The sequence below is a fragment of the Chiloscyllium plagiosum genome, unplaced genomic scaffold, assembly GCF_037043375.1.
Source record: "Chiloscyllium plagiosum isolate Xiang-an unplaced genomic scaffold, Cpla_swu_hap1 HiC_scaffold_2, whole genome shotgun sequence".
Lineage (NCBI taxonomy): Eukaryota > Metazoa > Chordata > Chondrichthyes > Orectolobiformes > Hemiscylliidae > Chiloscyllium > Chiloscyllium plagiosum.
This window is the reverse complement of record NW_028270140.1, coordinates 91,254,493-91,282,009: the sequence shown is the minus strand read 5'-3', so window position 1 is coordinate 91,282,009 and position 27,517 is coordinate 91,254,493. Positions and strand designations below refer to the sequence as shown.

Here is a 27,517-nt window from a genome sequence, read left to right as displayed (position 1 = left end):
GAAATGGCAATTCAACAAAATTATAGGTTCAGAGATAAACATGAAAATTTATTTTATAACTAATTTTCTTAATGCACATTACAACTTATTCACAGTAAGTCTGAGAAACATTCATCTAATCTCTTATCATTAAAAGTAAAGTAACTTCTTTCATTCTAATGGACTTTCAAAAACCAGCATAGCTAGTGTCCTACTGAAGATTAATGATGCAGGGGAATATGCTCAGCCTAACAATACTTATGCAGAAGATAGAAAATGCCAGGATAGAAAGCAAAATGACAGAAAACCAAAGAATAGAGAAGGAATTGTTTGCTGTCTATCTCAGAAACAAGACAGTATTTCCAACAAAACGTGAAATAATCTTTATCAGGATGGAAAGTCAACAAACATCCAAGAAGTTAACCATTTACAAGTGTATTAATTTTTAAAGCATGAAGGGAAAGTTTCTTTTTGTTCTACAGAGACTGTGCTCACATTTCATTCTAATTCACATTTCATTCTAAATCTTCACTAAGCTTTGAAGTTAGAGGCAGGTGTTCATTCTTGTCAGATGTGAGTGATGCTGAAACAGCCTCTGGTACCACAAAAAGTAAATTTTAGAAAGGTGAAAGATAACAGTCTTATACATATCAAATTACTCTGTTAATATGTTGAAACAGAGTGTCTTTGTTTCAGGAATTTTGTATTGTCAAAGCTAGAAAATGAATTATCAGGTTATTCTCGGTTTCACTGAGTCTTTATCCTTAAAGCACAGATAATTTATTCATGCACGCGGACGACTTGAAAATTCATATTGGTTTCAATCAAGGTTTAATACATTCTTGGGTACTTGTTACTTTTTCATTACATTATTAATATTATAACACACCAGAAGGTCCCAGTATCTCCAGTGCAATACATTTAAACTTTTCAGTATTGCTTTCAGTTGAGTCAAACAGTTCCAAAGTCCACAAATTCTGTTCTCCATAAAACTCTGTTTTGCTGAATGTGACAAACTTCGAGGACGAGATTAGATTACTTACACAGTGTGGAAACAGGCCCTTCGGCCCCACTAGTCCACACCAACCCTTCGAAGAGCAACCCACCCAGACCCATTCCCCTACATTTACCCCTTCACCTAACACTATGGGCAATTCACCTAACCTGAGCACCTGGAGGAAACCTACGCAGACATGGGGAGAATGTGCAAACTCCACACAGACAGTTGTCTGAGGTGGGAATTGAACCTGGGTCTCTGGCACTGTGAGGCAGCAGTGCTAACCACTGTGCCGCCCACAGATGGATCATTCACTTCTACCTGAAAATTGCCGTGAATGCTACAGCCTTATCTTTTGTACTGAAGTTCTAGATTCTTCCATCATTGACGATGGGGATATTTGTGAAATCTCCACCTTCAGTGAGATCTTTATTTGTCAACCACCATTCACGACTGTATTTTGGAGGACTGCAGACCTTAGATCTGATTCATTGATTGGAGAATCATTTGTGGCTTTATGGTGCTTGGCTTACGAAGTAGTCCTATTTGGTAACTTCACCAGGTTAACACCTCATCTTCAGGTATGCCTGATGCTGCTCCTGACATGCCCTCCTGCACTCTCCGTTGAACCAGGGTTGATCACTGGCTTGATGGTAATGGTTAAGTGCGGGATATGCCTGGCCATAAGGTTGCAGGTTGCGTTGGTGGCCCAGAGTGCCTCATGCATATCCAATCTTGATTTGCTAAATCCGTTCGAAGTCTGTCCCATTTAGCACAGTAATAGTGCCACACAACACGATGGAGGCGTTCTCAATGAGAAAGGGGACTTTATGTGGTGGTCACTCTTACCAATGCTGCCATGGACTGATACATTTGCAGCCAGCAGATTGGTGAGGATGAGATATTTTTCCCTCATCATCTGCTACAGATCCAATCTAACAAATGTGCCCTTTAGGACTTGATTAGCTCGGTTAATTCTGCGGCTGCTGAGCCAGTCTTGATGGTGGACATCGAAATTTCCATCCAGGGTACATTCTGCACTATTGCCACACTCAGTCTTTCCTCCAAATGTTGTCCATCGAGATCAGCAGGAGGCTTTTTGCTCATGTTTGACCTGATGTCATGAGAGCTGAAAATGTGTTGCTGGAGCAGCGCAGCAGGTCAGGCAGCATCCAAGGAGCAGAAGAATCGACGTTTCGGACATGAGCCCTTCTTCAGGAATGAGGAAAGCGTGACCAGCAGGCTAAGATAAAAGGTAGGGAGGAGGGACTTGGGAGAGGGGCGTTGGAAATGCGATAGGTGGAAGGAGGTCAAGGTGAGGGTGATAGGCTGGAGTAGGGATGGGGGCGGAGAGGTCAGGAAGATTGCAAGTTAGGAAGGTGGTGCTGAGTTCGATGGTTGGGACTGAGACAAGGTGGGGGGAGGGGAAATGAGGAAACTGGAGAAATCGGAGTTCATCCCTTGTGGTTGGAGAGTTCCCCAGTTTCCTCATTTCCCCTCCCCCCACCTTGTCTCAGTCCCAACCCTCGAACTCAGCACCGCCTTCCTAACTTGCAATCTTCTTCCTGACCTCTCCGCCCCCACCCCACTCCGGCCTATCACCCTCACCTTGACCTCCTTCCACCTATCGCATTTCCAACGCCCCTCTCCCAAGTCCCTCCTCCCTACCTTTTATCTTAACCTGCTGGACACACTTTCCTCATTCCTGAAGAAGGGCTCATGTCCGAAACGTCGATTCTCCTGCTCCTTGGATGCTGCCTGACCTGCTGCACTTCTCCAGCAACACACTTTCAGCTCTGATCTCCAGCATCTGCAGTCCTCACTTTCTCCTCTCTGATGTTATGAGACTCTATGATGTCTGAAGTCAATGTTGATGACTCCCAGGGCATCTCCCTCCCAAAGTATACCACTGTTTGTGATTTTTGAGAGGATTTGTAGCTCAGGTTGTGGATCAGGTTCTAAGCTTGCTCACTGAGCTATTGGGTTTGTTCTCAGATGTTTCATCACCATGCTCGGTAACATCATCAGTGAGCCTCTGGTGAGGTGCTGGTGTTCAATCCTGCTTACCTTTTATGGGTCTTGGTTTATTGTGGTGGGTGATATCATTTCAGTTCTATTTCTGAGAGTTTGGTAAATGGGGTCCAAATCGATATGTTTGTTATTGGAGTTCTGGTTTGAATGCTATGCCTCTCGGAATTCCCTCGCTTGTCTTTGTTTAGCCTATCCCAGGATGGATGTGTTGTCCCAGTCAAACTGGTGTCCCTCTTTGTCTGTGTGTATGGTCATCTCTTTTGTTGGCTAGTTTCATGTAGGTCTGTCCAATGTAATGTTTGTTGCTGTCCTTGCAGGATATTTTGTATAGCCAAAGAGACCTCAGTGTTAGATGAACCAAGGACGCAAACACCTGATAGCACCAACTCCATCAGCAAGGACAGTTTTCTAAAAATATTAGGCCTGCACCTCGCAACCTACTTCACCTTCAATGACAAGATCTACAAATAAATAAATGGGACGCTTATGGGATCACCAATATCAGGAATTAAAGCAGAAGCAGTTATGCCGAGGTTAGAACAGCCCTTCCCATGATCCAGCCCAAGCTTTGGGCTTGCTATGTGGATGACTTTATCATCATGAAATGCAACAAACTAGAAGAACGAGCACATAAACAAAATCCTTACCAGTATAAAGTTCACCAAAGAGGAAGAAAACAATAACTGACTCCCCTTCATAGATGTCACAGTAGACCGAAAAGCCAATGGACCAGTGTCTACAGGAAAGCCACAAACACTGACCAGATACCCAATTACAGGAGCAATCTTCCCAACACCCATAAACAGAGCTGCATCAAGACATTTAAATGGGCCACAACACACTGCGGAACCCAGGAACTATGAGAAGCTGAGGAAAGACACTTAATCAACCCATTCAGGAACAACGGGTACCTGATAAACACCGTGCGCCAATTCCCGCACAACAGACCTAAACAGGAAGACACAATATGCCCAGAGACTCTAGCCACCCTATCATACATCAAAGATATTTCAGAGATGATGACCAGACTACTCCGGCCCCTAGGCATCCTGGTGGCCCACAAACCTACCACCACACTGATACAGCTCCTGATGAATTTGTATAGATTGTATAGGATCCCTACAGTGTGGAAACAGGCCTTCGGCACAACAAGTCCATCCCGACCCTCCGAAGAGTAACCCACCCAGACCCATTTCCCTACCCTATTTCTCTACATTTACACCGACTAATGTACCTAGCGTACACATCCCTGAACACTATGAACAGTTTAGCATGGCCAATTCACCTAACCTGCACATATTTGGACTGTGGGAGGAAACCAGAGCACCCGGAGGAAATCCATGCAGATACGGGGCAAATGTGCAAACTCCACACAGACAGTCACTCGAGGCTGGAATTGAATCAGGGTCCCTAGTGCTGTGAGACAGCAATGGTTAGCACTGCTTCCTCACAGCGCCAGGGACCCGGGTTAGATTCTGGCCTCAGGCGACTGTTTGTGTAGAGTTTGCACATTCGCCCTGTGTCAGCGTGAGTTTCCTCTGGGTGTTCCAATTTCCTCCCACAGTCCAAAGATGTGCAGGTTAGGTGAATTGGCCATGCTAAACTGTTCATAGTGATCAGGGATATGTACGCGAGGTACATTAGTCGGGGTAAATGTAGAGTAATAGGGTAGGGAAATGGGTCTGGGTGGGTTACACTTCAGAGGGTCAGTGTGGACTTGTTGGGCCGAAAGGCTTGTTTCCACACTGTAGGGATTCTATGATTCTCCAGGACCAGCAGAACGAATGTCATATACAAAATACCATACAAGGACTGGAACAAACATGACATTGGATTGACGGGCAGAAAACTAGCTACCAGGATATGTGAACACCAATTAACCACCAAAGGACATGATGAACTATCTATCATTCGTTTCCATATGCACAGATGAAGAAGGATACCAGTTCGACTGGGACAATTCATCCATCCTGCGACAGGCTAAACAAAGATACGCACGGGAATTCTGAGAGGCCTGGCGTTCAAATCGGAACTCCAATAACAAACATATTGATTTGTACCCCACCTACCAATCTCTCAGAAACAAAACTGGAAATGATATCACATACCACAACAAACCAAGACACATAGGTAGCAAGTGGGACAGAACACCAACTCTTCACCAGAGACTCATTGATGACGTCGGAGAACAAACCCAACAGCTCAGCGAACAAACTTACAACCCATTTACCATTGTGCTGCCACCTGTGCTGGATCTGTCCTGTCAGTGGGATGGGACATATCCAGGGAAGGTGATGGTAGTACCTGAAAAACACAGTCATACTTACAAAATCCCACCTGACAGATCATGTCTGTTAGTTAAGGAACAACCTGACATTGTCATAAGGTCAGGGAGAAGTGACATGAGCAGTTTTCAAGTAGATATTGAACACGGTTATTGTCCCATCTGACTAAAAACTCACTTATTGTAGCTGCTGTTTCAGTTGTTTCTGACAAATGTTTGGCTCAGACTACAGCTGGACCATGAACTGAGTGTTACACAAAGAACAACACAGTTAAGCAGCTAAAATTTACATGTTCTTCCTGGAAGATCTATCGTAAGTGATTTCCTTCACATATTTAAAGACAAAGTAAAACTATCAATATTTATAATCTTTCAGACACCAAACAGGTGCCAATCCTTGAATAGCTTCAGTGTCATGCAAGTGTGTCATATCAAAAATATTTTAATCTAATAAAACATTATAGCAACTATTCAATGATTTCTAAACCTTACAGTGAATGAAATAGTAGCTACATATAGTATGGATGACTCATTTTCAAGTTCTACAAAATGTGTACACATTATCAACTTATTACTTGTTCTGTAATATCAACATTACATAAGACTATGATGCAATTTGTGCTTGTTTCATCATTTTTTGCCAAAAGGAAAATAAAAAGTAGCCTCTAAAAATCTAAATAAGGAAAATTAATTATTGTAAAGCGTGAATCACTGATGACAGAAAAATTAAATGACTTGGGATAAGCAAAATAATTATTTTTTTGAGCTTGTGGCCAGAAATTTCAGAGAGTGCTCATTCATATCTCTGACCTAAGGTAGGAAAATAAAATAAAGGTCAATATAACAAAGCAATGTAAATAATCTAAAGCCAAATTAAGTTAATGAAGAGACCTAAAGTTAATACCTAGCCCAATGCCATTCATTCAACTGGAATATATGTCCTGTAATATGTGGGAACCATTTACCGAATGGTGTCCGAGATGACCATGTGCAGGAAGTGCTGCCAGCTGCAGAAATGTACACTCAGATTTCAGGGTTCCAGCAGTTGCTGGAGTCACTATAGCTCATCAACAAGGCTGGGAGTAACATGGGTAGCCCATTGGGAGAGGTGGTCGCACTGCAAATTAAGTGCCTGGAGTCAAATGAGAATGTATGACTGCCGCCAGTCTATTAAAACATGTATATAGTGCAGGAGTCCCGTGTGTTCCTGTGCACAAATTGGTTTTCTATTTGAGGCTAATCAGGGCACTGTTTCCTCAAGGGACTGCAGTCAGAGCCACTTTTGTGCCATTGGGTGACTCTTTAAAAGATGGTGGGAGTTTTTTTGTGCTTAGAGAGAAAGAAAATGGATGTCTGTGAAAAGCAGCTTTAAAGTTTGCAGGAAAAGAGGGCACCCGAATCGAAACATTTTGTGTCCGATGGCCTAGCACCAGTATTTAATCAAGATAACAGGTTTTAAATTTAGCCAATTTAAATCAGGCCCCCGCGTTATCAAAAACCTAATGAATTTAAATCTGATTGTTTTGACAACACAGGACCAATCCTATTGTAAGAAATTGTTATGTCATCACAGGTATAAAAGAAGGGGGCAGTTGAACAGAGCCCCAGAGCTAACTGCCATTCACCAGACCAGGAGCCCTCAGCTCTAGAGAGAGAAATTGGCTTTCACAGTCATGTAGTAGAAAAAAAACATATAAAGAAATAATGGTACCAACAATGGAAAAAGGCATTCCTGACAGAAGAATCACAGGAAGCATTCCTGACAGAAGATTCGATGGAAGAAGGCATGGAACATTCCAAAAGGCACATAACCTGGTTGTGATTTCGAGAGACTAAATTTTTTTTGTTATATGAATAGGACTTCTATTTATTGGAACAGCATAATCTTGTTTTATTCAGGAATAATTAGTAGTTAGAAGGGATATTTGGTTTAATAATTGTTTAGTTAATTTGTTCACTGTTAAAGTTAGATAAATAAATTGTTACTTGTTGATTTTAAAGTGAGGGCCAGGGATTTGTTTTATTTAACCACTAGAAGTTGCTGAAAGCAGATGACTCTACTTTTCACACTCTTCTTACAGATTATAGGGTGAGCTACTTCTCTTTGGGTGTTTCCGTCTTATTTCTTGGGGGGTGGGGTCAACTTTCACTTTTTAACAACTTTAAGATGAAAGGCATGAAGTTTAGCAAGGTTTAAAGAAAGATATTTTCACCCAGAGGATGGTGGTCTGTATGCACTGTTTAGAAAAGTAGTGGAGGTGGGTAACCTCATGAACTTTAAAAATTACTTGGATGAATTTTTAAAATATCGTAACATTCAAAGTAATGGGCCTTGTGTTGGAAAGTGGGACTAGTGTAAATTTCATATAGTTTTGGCAGCAGAGACGCAATGGGCCAAAGTGCTGTATGATTCTACAAATGCAAAGTATACAAGCATAGATTGATACCAGTATGCATTTTGAACTTTTCACAGAATGTCACTGACCGCTACAATTCATTGCCACTTTGTGCAGTAACAGTATGTTTGCTGCAACTGTTCTAAAGGGAATTAAGTGGCTGCTGTTGTTGCATATAAAAACTCCTGGAACTTTACTGATTGCTGTGATTTGATTTGATTTGATTGATTGTTGTCACATGTACTGAGATATAGCAAAAAGTATTGTTTGCATACTCTGCAGGTAAATCATAAGATACAAAAGTGCATTAGGTAGCAGAATTAAGCGCAAAATATAGCAACAGCTGCAGAGAGAGAGAGGGAGAGGGAGAGGGAGAGGGAGAGGGAGAGGGAGAGGGAGAGGGAGAGGGAGAGGGAGAGGGAGAGGGAGAGGGAGAGAGAGAGAGAGAGAGGTCAACATTAACATTTGAGAGGCTAGTTCAAAATTCTGATAAAACCAGCACACACCATACTCGTTCATGTATCCAAACTTCTATATCTTCTGCCCATGAGAGAGTACAACCAGGGTGGGAGGGGTATTTGATTATGCTGATTGTTTTCCCAATGCAGTGGGGAAGTATAGATGGAGTCAATGGATGGATGGCTCGTTTGCATGATGAACTGGGCCATGTTCATCACTCTCCTGCACACTGTATTCCAGCTGTAGCCTAACCAAAATTTTAGAAACTACAGTTTCTTGCAGTCTTGGGAAGAGCCGTTGCCTTACCACGCTGGGATGCATCCAGGATAGGATACTTTCTATTATGCATCCTCACCTACCACCCCACCAATCTCCATGTACAGCGTATCATCCGCCGTCATTTCCGCCACCTCCAAACGGACCCCACCACCAAGAATATATTTCCCTCCCCTCCCCTATCAGCATTCCGTAAAGACCACTCCCTCCGTGACTCCCTCGTCAGATCCACACCCCCCACCAACCCAACCTCTACTCCCGGCACCTTCCCCTGCAACCGCAGGAGATGCAAGACTTGCGCCCACACCTCCCCCCTCACCTCCCTCCAAGGCCCCAAAGGAAACTTCCATATCCGCCACAAATTCACCTGCACCTCCACACACATCATCTATTGCATCTGCTGCACCCGATGTGGCCTCCTCTATATTGGGGAGACAGGCCGCCTACTTGCGGAGCCTTTCAGAGAACACCTCTGGGACACCCGGACCAACCAACCCAACCACCCTGTGGCTCAACACTTCAATTCCCCCTCCCACTCCCACTCCACCAAGGATATGCAGGTCTTTGGACTCCTCCATCGCCAGACCACAACAACACGACGGTTGGAGGAAGAGCGCCTCATCTTCCGCCTGGGAACCCTCCAACCCCAAGGGATGAACTCGGATTTCACCAGTTTCCTCATTTCCCCTCCCCCCACCTTGTCTCAGTCAAATCCATCGAACTCAGCACCGCCTTCCTAACCTGCAATCTTCTTCCTGACCTCTCCGTCCCCACCCCAGTCTGACCTATCACCCTCACCTTAACCTCTTTCCACCTATCGCATTTCCAACGCCCCTCCCCCAAGTCCCTCCTCCCTACCTTTTATCTTAGCCTGCTGGACACACTTTCCTCATTTCTGAAGAAGGGCTTATGCCCGAAACGTCGATTCTCCTGTTCCCTGGATGCTGCCTGACCTGCTGCGCTGTTCCAGCAACACATTTTCAGCTATAAAAATTGGTAAGCTTCTTTGTGAACATGCCGAATTCCTTTAGCCTCCTGAGGAAGTAGAGGCATTGTGCTTTCTTGAGCATCGCATTGATGTGGGTGGATGCAGATAGATTGTTGGTGATCATCACTCCCAGGAACTTGATGTTCCAATCATCTCCATCTCAGTATCACTGATATAGATAGGGGCGTGTGCTCCATTCCACTTCCTGAGGTCAATGACCAGCTCCTTTGTTTTACTGACATTGATGGAGAAATTATTGCCTTTACACCATACTGCTAAGCACTCAATCTCTTTCCTGTATTCTGACTCGTCGCTGTATGAGATCTGACCTACAACGGTGCTGTCAGCAAACTTGTAAATAGAATTAAAGCAGAAATTGGCCACATAGTCGTGAGTATAACAAGAGTGTAGGTAGGAGGCTGAATACGCAGCCTTGCAGGGCATCGGTGTTGACGATTATGGTTATTGCCTATTCCCGATTCCAGTCTATGGGTCAGGAAGTCAAGGATCCAGTTATAGAAGGGGAGCAGAGGTCTTGGAATTTAAAGAAGAGTTTATTTGGAATTAAGGTGATGAATGTGAAGCTGTTGTCAATAAATAGGACCCTGACGCAGGTATCCTTGTTTTCCAGATGCTCCAGGAATGACTTTAGAGCCAAGGAGATGGTGCGTGCTGTGAACCTGTTGTGCCGTTAGGAAATTTGCAAAAAATCAAGTCAATCTGGTAGGCTGGAGTTGATGTGAGCCATGACTAACATCTCGAAGCACTTGATAATTATGGAGGTCAGAGTCACCGGGTGGTGGTCATTGAGGCATGCTGCATGATTTTTCTTTGGCACCAGGATAATTGAGTTTTTTTGAAGCAGGTGGGGACTTCAGATCGAAGTAAGGAGAGGTTAAAGATGTCTGTGATTACTCCCACCAGCTGGTCTGCACAGAATCTCAGTGCACAGCCAGGACTCCATAAGGGCCAGTTGCCTTCTGTGGGTTAACTCTCAAGAAGGCCTATCTGTGGCGGTGATCATGGGTACGGGTGCACCTGAGTCTGTGGGATAGATGACATTGTTTCACTGACCTTCTGTTCAAAGTGAGCATAGAATGCATTGAGCTTGTACTAATGTTCGTGACTCTATTCGACTTCTCTTTGTAACTCATTATGTAATGTAAGCCCTGCCACAAACGATGGGTGGTTGGTCTGGGTCCCAAGTGGGGTAAAATAGTAGGGCTGGTGGTCACCAAGTAATTTCCTAGAATTCCCGCCCTTGGAATTGACTAGGTTTTTTGCTCCTTTCCCTAGATTATTGGCTGCTGGGGTGTGTACAGGACTTGGAGATGTTGGTGCTTAGCTTCACATGATAGTTGGAAAAGACTGCTCCATTGAGCCTATCAGTTCATCATGGGTGATTCTATGGGTAAATCTATTAGCAAGAAACAAATAGCAAGACATCTCGATAGAAATTGTCCCATTGGGCAGACACAGCATTGTTTATGAAAGGCAGGTCATGCTTAATTAATCTACTGGAATTCTATGAAGACATTACAAGCACGGTGGACAATGAGAACCCAGTAGATGCGATGTATCTAGATTTCCAAAAGGCATTTGACAAGGTGCTGTACAAAAGGCTGCTGCGTAAGATAAAGATGCAAGACGTTACGGGCAATGTATTAGCATGGATAGAGGACTGGTTAACTAACAGGAAGCAAAGAGTGGGGATAAATAAGTGTTTTTCTGGTTGGCAATTAGTGACTAGTGATGTACCTTACGAATCAGTGTTGGGACCGCAATTATTCAAAATTTGCATAGATGATTTGGAGTTGGGGACCACGTGTTGCGTTTCGAAGTTTGCGGATGACACAAAGAGTGGTAGAACAAAGTGTGCAGAGGACTGTGACACTTTGTAGAGGGACATAGGTAGTTTAAGTGAGTCGGCAAAGGTCTGGCAGATGGAGTACAATGTTAATAAATGAGAAGTCATCCATTTCGGTAGGAATAACAGTAAAACATTTGAATGGTAAAAAATTGCAGTGTACAGATGTACAGAGGGATCTGGGTGTCCTTGTGCATGAATCACTAAAGGTTGGTTTGCAGATACAACAAGTAATTAAGAAGGCAAATGGAATTTTGTCTTTCATTGCTGAAGGGATTGAGTATAAAAGCAGAGAGGTTATGTTGCAGCTGTATTGGTGCTGGTGAGGTCACACCTGGAGTATTGCGTGCAATTTCTGCTTACTTGATAAAGGATGTACTGGCACTGGAGGGGATGCAGAGGGGTTGACGAGTTTGATTCTGGAGTTGAGAGGGTGTGTTTATGAGGAGACACTGAGTAGATTGGGATTATATTCATTGGAATTTAGAAGAAAGAAAGGGGACCTTATAGAAACATATAAAAGTATGAAGGGAGTAGATAAGGTAGAAGTAGAGAGAATGTTTCCACTGGCAAGTGAAACTAGGACAAGAGGGCCAAGCCTCAAAATTAGGGGGAGCAGACTTAAAACTGAACTGAGAAGGAACTTCTTCACCCAGTGGTTTGTGAATCTATGGAATTCCCGGCCCAGTGAATTGCTTGAGGCTTCCTCATTGAGTGCTTTGAAAGCTAAGATAGATAATTTTTTGAACAGTAAAGGAATTAAGGGTTTATGGTGAAAGGGTGGTTAAGTGGAGCTGAGGCCACGAAAAGATCAGCCATGATCTTATCGAATGGTAGAGCAGGCCAGATGGCCTACTCCGGCTCCTGGTTCTTATGTTCTTATGTTCTTATGGATGAGTGCAAGTCAGGTAAGAAACCAAGCTGAAAGGCTAGTTAAATGATTTGCCAGCATCCACTAGCTTCTGCTGTGAATCAAAGTCAAATAAACAGTCTCATGCTTATCTTAACGTCAGTACCAGATCATCAAACACTAACTTTACACTTACATTATATTAAGTTGATTTGACTTGCAAGTCTCACTTCAAGTTAAGCCAATGCATATGCAAGTCAAAATATCAAATAGCAACAATACTTTATGTTCAATTCATGGCTTTTTAAACAAAATATAGTTAAGCAAGTGTCTTCTAGGTGCATTTCCACCCCAATGCATTATATTGTGTCAGGACTTTGAATGTATCTCTTCTCCTGTTGGAGCAATACCATGAGGGGATGCGAGCTGATAAATACACTCCCATTAACTGCACATTTCATTCATGCTTATCTTCCTCTCCTACCATTCATCACAAACACAATGCCAAGCATTCTTGACCTGGAAATCAGTTAAGATCCAGAAGTTGCAACTTTGAATGTGGGCACTGGCAAAAAGCAGGCAGACATACACCACAATGGGAAAGTGAGCCTTTAGATGTAGTCAATCCACTTCACACCTCCAAATTTTAAAGTTGTGTCTATTACCCCGGATCTTTGCATGGGCTCTGGAATGACCCAAATGCAACCAGCCCATATGGAACTCTGTCTAGAAACTTTGTTTTCCCACCTTTGGTTGGACTCCCTGCACATTTGATGAGCCACAAAAGGTGTGTGTGTGGAGCACAGGTGGGATGGTGAGCTGATCGAAAGATCCACCATATTTCTCCAACACTATACTGCAACTCTGAATTCAGTTTAAAGCAAACCTTCCAAAAAGCTTCCCACCCCCCACACCTTAGATTGTCCATCTCACTCCCATGTCCCCTCAAATCCCATGCTCCCCATGTCAGTTCATACTGGACTCACTGGATGAGTACAATCGGAATTATTTTAAACCACTGGAATTAAATTAAATGTTTAAAAACCTGATAAAACTGTGACTTAAATGCAACTATCAGCAGGAGGTTTTGTTGCCGATGTTTAACATGAAGCCACAAGGGGTCCGAAATAAATGTTGAAGACTCCCAGGGTAACTCCCTCCTGGCTGTATATCACAGTGCAGGGAGTTCTGCTGGGTCTGTCCTGCGGGTGAGACAGGACATATCCGAGGATGGTGATGATGATGTCTGGGACATTGTGTGTTAGGTATGATTTTGTGAGTATGACAATGTCAGGCTGTTGCTTGACTAGTCTGGGAGACAGCTCTCCCAATTTTGACAATGGCCCCCAGATGTTAGTAAGGAGGACTGTGCAGAGTTGTTTGGGCTGTGTTTACCATTGCGGTTTCTGGTGCCTTGGGAAATGCCATGTGGTCTGCCCGGTTTATTCCTTTTTTATCAGACTTTTTAGTGAATGCTTACATCTGAGTGCCTTGTTCAGACATTTCAGAGGGCAGTTAAGAGTCAAACACATTGCTGAATCTGTAGGCACATGTAGGCTAGACCAGATAAGGCTGTCCAATTCCTTCCCTAAAGAACAAGTGAACCAGATGAATTTTTCCAATAATCAACAGTTAAGTGGTCATGAGACTCTCAACTCCAGATTTTTACTGAAATTAAATTCCATCATTTGCCATGTGGGATTTGAACCTGGTTTCTCAAGTGAAAGTCTAGCAATAATATCCCAGAGGCAACTCTTTATCTGGTTGTAAATAGTTGAAGCCACTGCTGCTTACTGCATTTAGTACCTTTCTCCAGTGTTGTAAAACTCATTTCCAAGATGTAAGCGTCACTGGCAAAGCCAACCAGCATGGAGAAGGTGGTGGTGAACTGCCTTCTTGAACTGCTGCAATGCATTTGGTGTAGGGATGCCCACCGCAATATTGGCTAGTTCCAGGATTCTGAACCAGCAACAGTGAAGAATAGTGAGAAAGCTCCATGTCAGACTAGGGCTACAGTTAATGCATGAGTCAGTGTTGTTATGATGACAGGTTTCCTTTCTTCATTGGGTTATACTGAGAGTTAGACAGATTTTATCAATTACATATACCGACTTGCAAATCTAGATAAGGCCAGTCCTCCTTCAAGACTCCGCTGCTATTTGAAAAGATCATTACTGATTTGAATTTGCTGCCAGGCTACAAATGCAGAGTCCAATCTCACAATTTTCTCACAATCCAGATTGTTTGTTCATCCCCATACCTAGTCATACCAGGCACATTCCACAACAGCCAACAATGTAGATGGGAGTAGACTGGTTCAGAGATATTTGGTGAAGCAACAAAAGAAACCAGCTTCTGTATTGAGATATATAACAATTTCATTCTGACCACTATTGGCTAAAATCTCTATTTAAGGAGATATCATTAATATTCAAATTGAAAGAACCTGAGGCACAGGTCCAATATCATCATCGTGTTTAGGTGGATTCAGCTTCTCTCCCTGTCTATCCAGCATTAGCAGTGCCTCAGACTTCTCAGATGTGGAACCATTTATCTTCGGTGACTAAGTTGGACCTTCCTCTTTGTCACTGGAATTCAGCTCCTCACAAACAGTGACCTCACGCTCATCGCAATGAAGCTCATTCAACAAATCTTCATTACAGAAAGGTACCTGGTCTATAATCATTTTGAAGATTCCTTGGGAGACCACATGAAACAAAACTCAAACTTTGGTTTTGGCAACTGCCACATTTCTTGCCATATTCCATGTCATTCAGGCCTCTATAAGATTCCACCTTTTGTCATCTTTTCTCTTTGAATAATAATTACCACTAACAATTCTACTTATCCCTCCACAATCCCAATACCTATTTTCTCTGAAAAGTGAAGCTAAATACTTCTGCCTTTTCCTCACTTTATAATATCAGTTTGTCTTTCCCATTACTCAGCTTGATGGACACTTAGCTTAAGGAAATTTTTTTTTGAACTATCCTTCATTCTTTTCTTAATTTTTATTTATACCTTTTTAATCTCTCATTGCCTATTCCCTTATATCTTTTAAAATACAATAAATGATAAAACAAACACATGATTATTAAATTGGCATTATGAAAGATTTGCCACTTATATTTAAAGTCAATATTCCCCAAAGTCTGTGAGATTTAGATAGAAGTATCTGGATGCATTAAAAGTAACTTCTCTTTTCAAAGTGCATGACAGCAGAAAGTTCAAGTAAACCTAACATATGGCATATTTTCCCAAAACATGACCAGCCCCAATGACTTCATTGAGCAGAATAGACAAACTGAAGGAAACTCAACAGAAGGCTCAATCCAGAAAATGAGAATAAGCAAAGAAAATAAGTTGTCACATCTGTTTCTGTTCCTTCAGCCATGCAGTCTGAGTTGAGCAGTTTCTACTAATGTCTGCCATTTGTGATGAAGACCGTGACTTCAGGCTGATCGTGTGCTGCTGGTGATTCAAGATCAGACAAACTCTTTCGGAGAGGAGCTGAAATTCCCTTGAAGAACGCAGGAGCAGGAGTAAGCCACTCAGTCCATGATTCTGGATTAGTGGTGCTGGAAGAGCACAGCAGTTCAGGCAGCATCCGAGGAGCAGTAAAACCGACGTTTCGGGCAAAAGCTTTTTTACTCCATGAGCCTGGTCTGCCATTCAATGAGATCATGGCTGATCTGTGGCTCAATTCCAGATACCTACCTTTGGCCCAAACCCCTTAAGACACCATTTGAAGGACTTGGTAACTCAGTATGATCTTTAAAATCTGAATGAACCGCTGAGTTAATTTGTAAGATCAGTCTTAGTTGTATCTGCCATCTAATGTGCAATATAGAGCTTAAATTCCATGCAATTTGCTTGTTATATTAATTCATGTCAAATCTGAGTGTTGGCAAATAGGATAGATACCATTTTGCAGTTGTAGATCCATTAAAGCTTGGTTGATGATCTCAGCTGTTTAATATAGAGAGGCTGAAATTGAGGCTAGGTCCAACTGCTGAGAATAGCCAAGCGTAGAATCAAATTAAGAACTAAGTAATTAAAATAGAGTCCAGGGTCATTTTGTGTGGTAACTGCATGATGGACAGACCTTATTGTGGTTCACAGTGACTACATCTGTAGCAAGTGTTGCTTTCTTCTGGAACTCTAGCTCAGAGTTGATGAGATGGAGCCTGAGCTTTAAACACTGTGACACATCAGGAGTGGGTGAATTACCAGGATGCTAGGTTTCAGGAGGCAGTAACACCCATTAAATTAACTACCTTTAATTCAATCAGTGGTCAGGAACAGGAAGATATAACTGTGATTGAGGCTGGGAGATGGATCCAGGAGATGGTGCTGAAGGAGCCTCAGCCCTTGAGCATGTCTAACAGGTTTGAGATTCTTGCCTCCTATGCAGACGAGAGTGAGCAAATTGACCATAAAACTGTGGTATAAGGAGCCATTCAAGAACAGGGAGAAAAGAGAGATGTAGTTGTAATCAGGGGTTGTATAGTCAGAGGAATAGACTCTGTTCACTGTGACCAGGATTGAGAGTTTTGAAGGCTATGCTGTCTGCCTGGTGCCCAGGTTCAGGATATCTCCTCAGGGCTGCAGAGGAACTTGGAATGGGAGAAGAAAGATCCAGTTATCATGGTCCATGTAGGTACCAACGGTATAAGTAGAAAGAAGTTCTGCTGAGGGAATATGCTAAATTAAAAAGCAGAATCAAACGGTAATAATATCCACATTATTGCCTGAGCCATAAGCATATTGCCATCAAGATTAAAGAGGTAAATACATGGCTCGAAGATTGGTATGTGATTGGTTTGAATCATGGGGCATTGGCACCAGTACTAGGGGAAGAAGGGAGCTGTTCCACTAGGATGGGCTCCAACTGAATCATGGTGGGACCAGAGTACCGGTGAACCACATAACGAGGGCTGTGGATGGAGGTAGATTTCAGTTCAGTTGCATGGAAAATTATAGACAAAGTTACGGTGGAGAGAATTGCTCAGCAGAGGTTATTAAAGTTTCTCGAACAAATAATAGGACATAATATGGAAAAAGTCAAGAATCTAATCAGGCACAGAAGATAAGGGGACAACTATGAGAAAGGGGGAAATCAACAAAGGACTGAAAGCTAAGTGTGTTTGTAGTGCAGATTGAAATTGGAAGGTATGATGTTGTGGGTAGCATAGATGGTGCTCCAAGGAGATTATGGTTAAGAACTAAAGATCCAAGGACAGACTTCCTATCGAATGGACAGGCAGATGAGCATAGGGGCCATACTTGTTAGTAAAATATGAGTTAATTCATAACAAAAAGTAATTATAGAGTTAGAAGGTGTAGATTATGTGTACGTTGAGTTGAGGAACTGCAAAGGATAAACAATCCTGATACAGTTCTGAAGAAGCCCCACCGGACCCCAAAATGTTAACTCTGCATTTTCTTCACAGATGCTGCCAGACCTGCTGAGCTTTTCCTGCAACTTCAGGAAGTTGGGGAGAAAGTAAATCTGGAGATAGAAAGGGCATGTAAGAAAGGCACTATTACAATAATCACATAGGACTTCAATATGCAGATGGACCAGGAAAATCTGGGTTGATAGCAGATCTCAAGAAAAGTAATTTGTGAATGTCTGGAGATGGTTTTTTGGAGTAGGTTGTGGTAGAGCCCACTCTTCCAGAGAAGAGCTGAAATTCCTTATGAAGAACACAGGAGCAGGAGTAGGCCATTCAGTTTGTGAGTCTGGTCTGCAATTCAATGAGATCGTGGCTGATCTGTGGCTTAATTCCAGATACCTGCCTTTGGCCCAAATCCCTTAAGACACAAGCCAACAGCTGATTCCAGATTGGGTGATGTATAATGAGGCAGACTTGATTAGGGAACCTAAGGTGAAAGAACTCTGGGGGTTGCAGGGGAGTGGGGTAGTGACAATAATATGATAGAATTCACCCTGCTGGAATCAGATGTAACATGATATTATAACTAAGTAAAGGTCATCTACAAAGACATGAGGGAGGAGCTGGCCAGAGTTGACTGGACATGAAACCTAGCAGGAAAGATGGAGGAGCAGGATTTTCAAGGGTTAATTTGGCAGGCACAGCAGAATTTGGGCGGCACGGTGGCACAGTGGTTAGCACTGCTGCCTCGCAGCGCCAGAGACCCGGGTTCAATTCCCGCCTCAGGCGACTGACTGTGTGGAGTTTGCACATTCTCCCCGTGTCTGCGTGGGTTTCCTCCGGGTGCTCCGGTTTCCTCCCACACTCCAAAGATGTGCAAGTCAGGTGAATTGGCCATGCTAAATTGCCCGTAGTGTTAGGTAAAGGGGTAAATGTAGGGGTATGGGTGGGTTACGCTTCGGCGGGTCGGTGTGGACTTGTTGGGCCGAAGGGCCTGTTTCCACACTGTAAGTAATCTAATCTAAAATTCACCCAAAGGAAGAAGAAACATGCTAAGGGGAGGATGAGGTAAACATGACTGACAAGGAAAGTCAGAGACAGGATAAAAGCAAAAGAAAAAAAGTGTACAATATGGTGAAGATAAGTAGGAAGCCTTTAAAAGCCAGCAGGGGATAACTAAAATAGCAATGGGGGGAAGGGAAGAAGATGAAATGAGAATAAGATATCTAGTAATATAAAAAGAAGATTGCAAGAGTTTCCTTTAGGTATCTAAAGAGTAAGAGAGGCAAGAGTGGACATTGGATTGCTGGAAAATGAGGCTGGAGAAGTCATAACGGGGAACAAAAATGTGGTGGAGGAACCGAATCAGTTTCTGAATCAGAAGATACATGCAACATATGGGAACTTCAAGAGAGTTGGGGCAGAGGTCAGTGTCATGGCCATCACTAAGGAGTGAATGCTGGGTAAGCAGAAAGGTCTGAAGATGGATGAATCACCCAGACAATATAGACTACACTGCAGGCTTCAGAAGGAGACAGCTGAGGATATTGTATAATCATTGGTGGTGATATTTCAGGAATCACTGGTGTCAGGCAGGATCCCAGAAGACTGGAAAATGCCAAATGTAACACCCCTATTTAAGAAGAGAGGGAAACAGAAGACAGGAAACTTTAGGCCAATTAGCCTGACCTCGTTTATTAGTAAGATGTTAGAATCCATTATTAAGGATGAGATTGCGAAGTACTTGGTCTTATGGGGAGTCAAAACCAAGGCATATAATCTCAAGATCAGGGATAGGCCATCTAAAAACATTGTGGCGACTCTTTGGAATTCTTTACCCCAGAGGGCTGTGGAGATGTGGAAGCTCAATCATTGAGCAGGTCTATACAATAGATTTCTGGAGACTAATGACATCAAGAGATGTGGAGACAGTGTAGGAAAGTGGCATTGAGGTAGACAATCAGCCATGTTCTAATTAAATGGCAGAACACATTCAAAAGGCTGTATGGCCTACTCCTGTTTCAATTTCCTGAATAACATTCTATATAACATAGAATAAACACAATATCTCAATATTACAGAACAGTCACAGAGAAAGCAAACCAATCTAGTGAACATAATTATCAACCACACCAGATTACTGTAAGATCAGTCAGCCTTGAATGCTAATATTTGAGATTATACACCCCTTTGACACAGTGGAAAAATTGCCTGTTGAACACCTCACTACTTCCTCTTGACTGGCAATAATCTGTGCTTTCAGATCTTAACAACAAGTGAGAATGATAAAATTGACATTGACAAAGGAGTATGTTAAAAATATATATCACAGACAGAAGTAGTTACAAGTCACCAACATATTTCATTACCCTTTCAAAGTTTATATAGAGCTCTATATACATTTTCTTTTCTTACCCCTCCCCCCATTCTTTCCTTGAACTCGCATAATTTTCTGCTTTCTGCAATGACTAACCTAGTTAAAACCTAGATTCCAGTTTTTTTTCAAAATCAACACAGAAATCAAATGAATCAAATGTAAATTTACAGGAGAAAATTCCCACAATCTCAAGAAATTGTCTCATTGTGGAACAATGAATTTAAATGTACCGAAGAGCAAGGTAGGAATACAGAGTCGAGAGTGTGGGGCTGGAAAAGCACAGCAGGTCAGGCAGCATCCGAGGAACAGGAGAATCGACATTTCGTATGCCCAAAACATTGATTCTCCTGCTCCTCAAATGCTGCCTGACCTGCTGTATATTTTCAGCCCCACACTCTCAACTCTGACCTCCAGCATCTGTAGCTCTCATTTCTTCCAAGGTAGGAATACAGTCAACTATATCATAAAGAAACACAACATTATAATTTTTTTTCCTCTATTTAAATAGAAATGTTTTCTCATTAAACAAAATGAAAACAGAATTATATTTGGAAGGACATGTTCTTGAAATTTATGCTCCTGACATTTAGCCTCATTTTACAAAATACAGATCAAAGAACCGGGCATTAAAGTGCCCAAATGGCACTCATCCTAGATTTCTAGATCAATCCCTATTACTGGAAACTGTGGGCATTGTAAATTAGATACTATACAATAATCTACACACTATGTTTTTCAACTCATTCTCTGATTGATCTCCTTTTTCTGGTACAAGTATATTTCTCATTAGAATGCTGACAAACATAATTTCTACTTCTTTTTGTCACACAAATTAAATGTTGATTATTTTATTCCAATGGGAGAAAACAAATTGCCGACTAGTATTGATTGAATGTTTTCTCTTTTCAAAATATTGCTCTTGTAATTGTCCATGCTCATCCAAGTTGAAACAAATTAAATCAATAAACCAATGTTGCACTTCCTGGTATAGTATTGTAACGTTGTAAAAGAATTTCTAGACCACATCAAGTAATTCCCAATCAACGCAATTTTCAAATGATGCAATATTGATTGCAAATATTAGTAAATGGCACAAAATAGCACTTTGTTTTAACTGGTGTCCAGAGTCACTGCAAAAATCTTACACCAGATGAAACATGTCTGTATTAAGGCTACTGGAGAGTGTGAAATCTAATGGCATTGGAGTTGAAAATTGTCATCATCATAGTAACTCTGTCATCATATTTATTGTCTGTTGTTTGGAGAAGACATGAGAGAGATCAACTATCTCAGATCAATTACTTGTTTACACTCCAATACTTTGATCATGTTAATATATTTGCATAAACTCCACTGCCAAAGGGATAGTTTTTTTTATATGTACCTATGTTTTAACAGTAATTGGAAAGGTTACCACACAACCAATTCAATGCTAAGTACTATAGTATAGTAATCATCTAGTGGTTCTTACTGCAATGTTGACAGTGTCAATGTAACTCATGGAGATGTTGTCAATCACTGCACACTTTGGGAAGCAACACAAAGGAGTGAAACATCAATAAATTAATGCCCAGTATGGACTCTGGTCAAGGCCAATTGGTATCAAAACTTTTTTTTGATTTCAAGTCCTTGTCTTTGGATGTGAAATGTTTTATCCCAGACCCAGATCCCTAATGAATGAAAAGATAACATGACATTGGTTTAAATCCAAGTTCAGCAAACCTAGCATAGCGTGCTTAAATACATACACGACTGTTACAAAAACTGTTAACCATCAGCAAAAGGAATATAGAAGGAAATAACAACAACATAAATCAAACTGTATGCATTCACATGTCGGTGTAAATCAGCAGGTGCCTTAATGGCTGGGCTCGGATCAACTTACTTTGATTCCTTGTTGTTGGGTAGTTAGGGTGAGCTTGGTCTCGTCTAAAAGCAAAATTTCGCAATAAAATTCTTCCTGTGCAGCACAGAAGCAACCCATCGCTGCATGTAGAGCTAGGAGAAGATTACGATAGACTTGAAGTAAAATAACAGCCCAGTTTCAGCGAAATATTGTCCAGCTTGAACTTTAGTTAGTCAAACACATGGGCTGATGCCATTACACAGTTCCAGTTACTCGGAGCGTGATAAATCAAACTGTATCAGCTGGTCATATGAATCTCCGCCTCCTGAATCCATTTTTTTCTCCCCCCGGACGAAATCGCCACTGAGATATAGAATGGAAATTGTTACATCCTTGAAATAAAATGTAATTCGAATTATCCCGCTGATCAGTTTCGGCGAGTTGGTTGTTGGAGGTGGAATCTGGGAGAGGAACAATAGAGACAGAATTTCAATAATACTACACGTAACAACTCGCACTTTAGTACTATTGAACTTTCATAAATAATATTAAACCCAAAATAATTTTTTGTCCCTGTAATTAGTTCGAAATTGTGAAAAAGTGAACAGTTACTTTTAAATTCATGTCTCCACAGGCTCCTTTCATTGAAATGAAGCGTACGCTCAAATGAAAAAGACTGCAGCTAAATAAGTGTGAGCTATACTCACCAACAGTTAATGGACTAATCGCTGGTTATAACCTATTATGGGATGTGTATGATACCCTGGTACGGGTTAGGTGTACTCCTCACAGACCTGATTCTAACCCAGGCGTCCCACACATTGAGGATCTGTGATCTCTCAAACATTCAGCTGCATTCTTTACGATCTCGTCTTTTACTTTCTTCAGTCCAAATGCGGTGTTACACACGCAAGCAGCGAGGGGAGAAGCCGCTGATCGGTAACACCATCGCTGGGTGTGAAGCTCGAAGCAACGAACCTCCCACTGTCTGGATCAGACTGGGTTACACAGCTCCCTTTCCTCTCTCTCTCTCTCTCGTTATGTGTGACAGTTCCCGTCTCTCTCTCTCTCTCTGGGTCACAGAGCTCCCCTCTTTCTCAATGGAACGGTGTAGCGCAGTCTTTTTCTCAATTACTCTCTGTGGGTTACACAACTCTCTATTTTCCAGTGTCTGTGATCAAAGCTCCTCTCTCTCTCGCTGGGTTACACGGTTTCTCAGTCTCTCTCGCTCAATGAATTATAGTTTCTCTTCCTATCTCTCGGTTGCACAGCTCCTCTCCCTCCCTCCGGGTCACAAAAGGTCCTGTCTCTCTCTTTATGCTTTACAAAGGTTCTCTCTCTCTGTCTGGGTTACACTGTTCCTTTCTTTCACTTTTCACATGTTTACAAATGATCTATTCCTTCCCTCTCTGGACCGATCCCGCTTACCGGAGTCTGTCGTCTCGCTATTCCTGTTCCTGCTCCAGGCCGCCGTTTTCTCTTCTCCCGACACCGGCTTTAAGCTCCGGTGCTGCTCCGGTAACCGAGGAGACGCCGCCGCCCGTTCACCAGAGCGTGCGCGCTCCCGCCCCCCTCCTTGCAGCCTGGAACTTGTAGTCTCAGTTGGACAAAAGGTTTCCTAGCAGTCATCAATTATCAGTCCATTATTATCTTAACGTTGAGTTTATAAGTAACCAAGGAGTTGTCCCCTTAGTTTTTCAATATTAATTCAAGGAAAGCTGCCTCCAGTTTGAAACTGTGTCCAATGCTTTACATTTTCACTGACCCCATTCCCAGAAACCATCAAATTCTGCTTGATCTGAAGCGGGATTTTCTTAATATGTCGAGTTTGAGACCTTCTTTCTTCCCACCTTAAAAAAAAGCAGCAAATAATAACCAACAGTTCAGCATGTCTCATTATAAGCTACTGACATGATCAAGATATATGGGTTTTGTAACTTAACCTGCCAATTTAATTTATATTCAGCATTGCTTCTCTGTAGTGGACAAAATTAGACATATTCGTTTCAATACTGGAACGGCGGGATCGAAATTTGCAAAAATAACAACAAAATCGTTGATGCATTTCTAGAGATTCCGGATATATTGTACCGAACATACTGAACTTTTACATTAAACTATCATTTAGCAATTGATGGATTAGGTCTACAGCAGTTCACAACTTAAATTAAAGATTAGGATGTGGGACCAATTGTAATATTTCCACTTGAGACAAAACTGAGTGGAAATGTAAGTTTTCAAGAGGATTTGGATTGCCTGATACTAAGTAATAGGCTGAAATATGGCAGGTGAGATATAATGTGAATATGAGTGAATATAAGTGAATATATGTGAATACAATTTTGTGAAGTTATTTACTTCGGTAAATAACTGAAAGTGGGAATATTTATTAGATGATAAGAGGCTGGTAACTGTATGTGTCCAAAGGGGACATGGATGTTCTTTTCATGAATCACTAAAAGGTGGCATCTAAGTGCAGCATGTAATTAGGAAGGAAAATGGTAAACTGGCCTTCATGACAAGGTGATTTGAGTACAAGTGGAAAGGCGTCTTGCCGCAGTTCTATAGAGTCTTGGTGAGATGCACCAGCATTATTGTGTACATTTTGCCTCCTTATCTAAGGAAGGATATACTTGCTTTAGTGGGGGCATGCAACAGAAGTTCACCACACCAATCCCTGAACAGGCAGGATTGTTTTATGAGGAGAGATTGAGGAAAATGGATCTGCCATTTCTAGGATTTTGAAGCAAGAGAGGTGTTTTCATTGAGATTTACAAAATTCTTACAGGGTGTGACAGAATAAATGTTGAGATGTTCCCCTGAGTAAAACCATGGGATTTCAGCTCAGGATAAGACATGCCATTTAAGAGTGTTATTTGTTTTAATTAATTGCATTTTAATAATAATCAAACATGTATTTAAATTCATGTGCCTAGAATATTAGTTTGGGATCCTGCATTACCAGTTCAATGACATTACTACTCTTTAATTATCACCATTCCCCCAAACACACACAAACAAGTGTTGAATTACTTGAATGTTGCAACTGCATTCATCCAGCAAGTTAACAGTATTCTATCATTCTTTTGATTTGACCCTTGTAGATGGTGGAAAATGCTTTGGAAGTCAGAAGGTGAGTTAACAGTGCAACACATCAAGCTCTGACTTACTTGTGCAGCTGCAGTATTTATGTGATTTGTCCAATTAGATCTCTGGCTAACTGTGACTGCCCCTCCCCTCCCCCCCCCCCCCCCCCCCCCCCCCCAACATATTGATGGAAATTTGGTGATGGTAACATTTTTTAATTTCAAGAGAAGGTGCTCTCTTGTTGAAGATATCACATTGGCTAGTACCTGCGAGGAATGAAAGATGCTTGCCAGTTCGGTGGCTCAGTGGTTAGCACTGCTGCCTCACAGCACCCGCGTCCCAGGTTCAATTCCAACCTCGGGTGACTGTCTGTGTGGAGTTTGCACATATTCTCCCTGTGTCTGCGCGGATTTCCTCCGGGTGCTCCAGTTTCTTACCACTGTCCAAAGATGTGCAGGTCAGGTGAATTAGCTATGCTGAATTGCCCACAGTGTTAGGTGCATTAGTCAGAGGGAAAATGGGTTTGGGTGGGTAACCCTTTGGAGGGTCGGTGTGAACTTGTTGGGCCAAAGGGCCTGTTTCCACACTGTAGGGAATCTAAAAAAAAGTAATAACCTAAGCCTGAATATTCAAATGGAACAGAACACAATGCCTCCATGAGAAGGCCTGAAACAATGTGATTTAGCTGAAATGATTGGGATCCAACAATTACAACTATCTAGCTTTGCACTAAATATGACTTGTGTCAGGACAGTGTCTTATGATCTCCTTTATCTTAATTTTACCAGGGCTCATTGGGGTCATACTTTGTCAAATGGTGCCTTGATGTTCAAGCATTAACTCTCACTTCATCTCTGAAATTCAGCACTTTTGGCTATATTTGGACCAAGGCTGGAATGAGGCCTAGGCTTAGATTGTTCTGGGGATTTAGAATTGGTGAGCAAGTTACTTGGGAATTAAGGTTTACTTGGTAACACACCCAACAACACATTCCAACATTTTTCTCTTTGAAGATGATGATTGTGTTAAAAATTTCAGCATTTCCTTTATCTTTTACTTCCTTATTTTTCTGTGCATCTATCCAACCTTTTACATAGTTTCATGTGACAAATCAGAACTTTTCAGTCTTTACTTCGCCCTATTGTTCCTTCTTTTGTTTTGTCCAGTGAAGCATACAAAGTTTACATCTGAAACACTAATCTTCCATCAACATCTTCTGTTTTTTATTTTAGCTTGAAATTTTCACTGCCATTCAGAACATTATGAACAGAAACAATCAAAATATTCCATATCAATAAGGGCAACATTTAGAGAAATAAAATCTGACTTTATAACAACTCAAGTCATTGGAACAGCCCTTCAGTTCAAGTACAATAGCTATTTCTAATGATATGATTTAGTATGAAGTTCATTGTCTTTCACAGTACATTGTGACATTTATTCCTGATACAAGGTTAGAAAAGAAAGAATTTACATTTTGTAGGTCCTTTCAAGTTCTCAAGGTGTCTAAAATGCTTCATAGCTGATTAATTGATTTGAAGTGTAGTCAGTTATTTTGCACAGCAAGGCAAATTGCAATGAGACAAATGATTAATTAATCTATTTTAGAGATGCTAATTAAGGGGTAAATGTTGGACAGGACACCAAAGAATTTCCTGCTCCTCTTGAAGTCGTGCCCTGGAAACCTTTAAGTTGAAATGATTGGAGAATCAGCCCTTTCATTAAAGGTGTCATTCAATAAATGGCACTTCTGACAAATCAGTGTTCCATTAGTACCACACTGAACTGCCAATCCAGACTATGTGTTTATATTCCTGGAGTGGGGCTTGACCTCATGGCTCACTGTAAAACCAAAATAACTTCCTGGGCAGCTTCACAAATTAGTATTTTTATTGTCCATTGTAGAATAGGTTGGCGTGTATCTTGAGAACATGTCTAATGTCTGGATTCTGAGAACAGCAATAGAGGAAGCTTGTCTTTTGAACCCATTACTTTACTTTCCTATTATGTGCTCCTGAATATATTAAACATGATGGCAATCTTTGTTTTTCAATAGGCTATAGCACTAAACAGTCTTTGTAATTTTCAGTTATGTTTAATTTGTTTGTGTGTCAGTGAATTATGGAAAAGTTTGTAATAACAGCAAGCACATTAAGGGACATTTATTTACACACTCTATTTAACAATAAAAATACTGACTTCATCACTCAAGAGACTCATTGTATTCAACCTTTTTCCCCCTTGTGTTTATTTTCCAATCAAGCTCTTAAAAAATTCCCAAATTTACTGATAATTTATTTCACTAAATACAGGAACGTATTAAAAGTGCCATTGGTTAAAATGTTGACCTTGTGCTCTGACAGACATGATCCGGAATTGACATTAGTTTCTTCTTCTTCTGGATGTAAGTATTCCCCTTAGGAGGTATCTGTAATGACAGTACAGGACTGTCAGTTGCAGGACACATCTTGCTGATAAAATATAATGTTAATACCTTCATACCAAGGTGAGCTAAACTTAAAATATATGTTGAAAGATTAATTTCTGTTCCAATTTTAGTTCAGTTTACCAGCCCGAAAACAGTATTCGTTTTTTTTCCAGAACAGAAGAGAACAAAGAGTTAGACCAAATGATTTATGTCTAACAGATTCAAATCACATTGGTTCACAGCTGGTTCACCA

The 27,517-nt window shown here is 41.5% G+C and overlaps 1 protein-coding gene across 5 annotated transcripts in view; it reads right to left on the bottom strand.

The window, feature by feature from the left end:
- The window catches only part of epb41l4a (erythrocyte membrane protein band 4.1 like 4A), a 303,990-nt gene extending 280,553 nt beyond the window's left edge, over window positions 1–23,437 (bottom strand). The window contains exons 1-2 of one of the 5 annotated variants that reach the window (XR_015760856.1): window positions 23,178–23,437; window positions 21,789–22,210 (exon numbers count right to left, since the gene is read on the bottom strand). Coding sequence is in view for 2 of the 5 variants with exons in the window: in XM_043710600.2 (XP_043566535.2) it covers window positions 21,789–21,887 (99 nt within the window). In the remaining 3 variants the exon portion in view is untranslated. Of the gene's footprint in view, window positions 1–21,788; window positions 22,211–22,456; window positions 22,835–23,177 lie in introns of those variants that run through there. The other 4 variants (XR_015760851.1, XR_015760853.1, XM_043710600.2 and 1 more) reach the window with 4 other exon arrangements.
- Between the last annotated feature and the right edge of the window lie 4,080 nt (window positions 23,438–27,517).